General features: G+C 62.5%; 1 protein-coding gene across 1 annotated transcript in view; it reads right to left on the minus strand.

The window, feature by feature from the left end:
- Positions 1–4: 4 nt before the first annotated feature.
- The window catches only part of LOC104162625 (spectrin beta chain, non-erythrocytic 4-like), a gene marked incomplete at both ends in the record, with an annotated part of 4,125 nt that continues 2,613 nt past the window's right edge, over positions 5–1,516 (minus strand). Inside the window, 4 exon segments of the mRNA XM_009701394.1 lie at positions 5–722; positions 1,149–1,286; positions 1,370–1,513; positions 1,515–1,516. The exon segment at positions 1,515–1,516 is cut by the window's right edge and continues 713 nt beyond it. Coding sequence (XP_009699696.1) covers positions 5–722; positions 1,149–1,286; positions 1,370–1,513; positions 1,515–1,516 — 1,002 coding nt within the window.

Raw genomic sequence — 1,516 nt, forward strand, 5'->3', positions numbered from 1 at the left:
CCCGGAGGAAGAGGTGGAAGACGTGCGATTGCACCAGCACCTCCCGTCGCGTCTCCCAGCTCTGCAGCAGCTTCCCCCAACCCGCGTCCAGCTTCTGCAACCACTGCTGCAACGAGAGGTAGGGCACCTCCGTCTCCTCCAAGGCCAACAGGTCGCTGGCCGCTTGGATCCTGGCGTAGTCCTCCTCGTAGCCGTTGATCTCCTCCTTGAGGGCCACGTGTTGGTTCAACAACCTCTCTGCTTCGGCCAAGCTATCCGGCATCTCCTCAGAGGCTACGGCCGCTTGAGTCTTCACCAACCAACCCAAGAAGTTGTCCAAGTCTTGGATGAACTGTTGCAAGCGACCGGCGATGGTCAAAGAGTCCTCGCAACCTTGCAGTGCCCGCTTCAGGGCTTCCCACTCCTCGCTGATCTGCTCAAAGGGCAACAGGATCTCCAGGGCTCTCCCAGGGTGGGTGGCAGCCAAGGCTTCGCCTTCCTGTTGAAGCTCCACCAACCGAGGTTCCAAGACCACCAGAGCCGCCTCCATGGTGGAGAGGCGGCGTTGCAAGGCCAACAAACCACCCAGGTCACCGCCGCCCGATTGCGTGGCTTCGATGGCTTTTCTCTTCTCCCGCACCTGCGCCTTCATCTCGCTGCACTCCAGTAGGTAGTTCTGGATCTTCAGGACGGAGCTGAGCTGGCCCTTCTTGCGCTCCACCAGCTCCACCACCCGGTTCCACCTGGGGATGGGGACAGAGGTGGGACAAGACCAGGACGATGAGATTCCCCCTTGGGCGTTGCCAACCCTTGGGATGAGCTCGGCCCATTGCACCAGAGTTGGATCCCATGGGGACGTCCCACCAGGCCGGCAGCGCCACAGGGCTGGGCATTGCCAGCAGCCCCACAGATGGTTCCCCCCACCAAGGAGTCCCTGAGCAGGATGAGGTCCAGCTTGGCCATCACCAACACTTGAGATGGGCTTGGCCCGTTGCATCAAAGAGCTGGACCCCAGGGGGACGTCCCACCAGGCTGGGAGAACCACAGGCCGGAGTCTACAAGCAGCCCCACAGGTGGTTCCTCCCAAGCAGGATGAGGTCCACCGTGGGCATCGCTGACCCCTAGATGGGCTTGGCCCCACAGCTTGGCCCCCTACCCCACGCCAATACCTGCTGTTGAGGTGGTCCTGGCAGGAGCGGACCTCCTCCGAGCTGGGGTGGCCCCCGTCCACCAACTGCTGCACCACCTGGTTGACATCCAAGATCCGTCCCATGACGCTGTTCATCTCCTGGTCCAGGCTCTCAAACCTGGGGAGGAGATGGGACCGGCGGGGTCCGCGATAGGGCAAGGGACCCAAGCGTCCGGCCCCCTTCCCAACCCCACCACGCACCTATGCTGGACCACCTCAACCTCATCCAGCTCCTCCGGCACCTCCATCCTCTCCAACCACTGCTCCTTCTCGTCCACCCAGACCTCGCAGGCGTGCACCTCGCTGAACATACGGTAGACAGCCAAGGCGTCCTGCAACCACTGCTGC

Source organism: Cariama cristata, unplaced genomic scaffold (genome assembly GCF_000690535.1).
Source record: "Cariama cristata isolate BGI_N322 unplaced genomic scaffold, ASM69053v1 scaffold34895, whole genome shotgun sequence".
NCBI classification, from domain to species: Eukaryota; Metazoa; Chordata; class Aves; order Cariamiformes; family Cariamidae; genus Cariama; species Cariama cristata.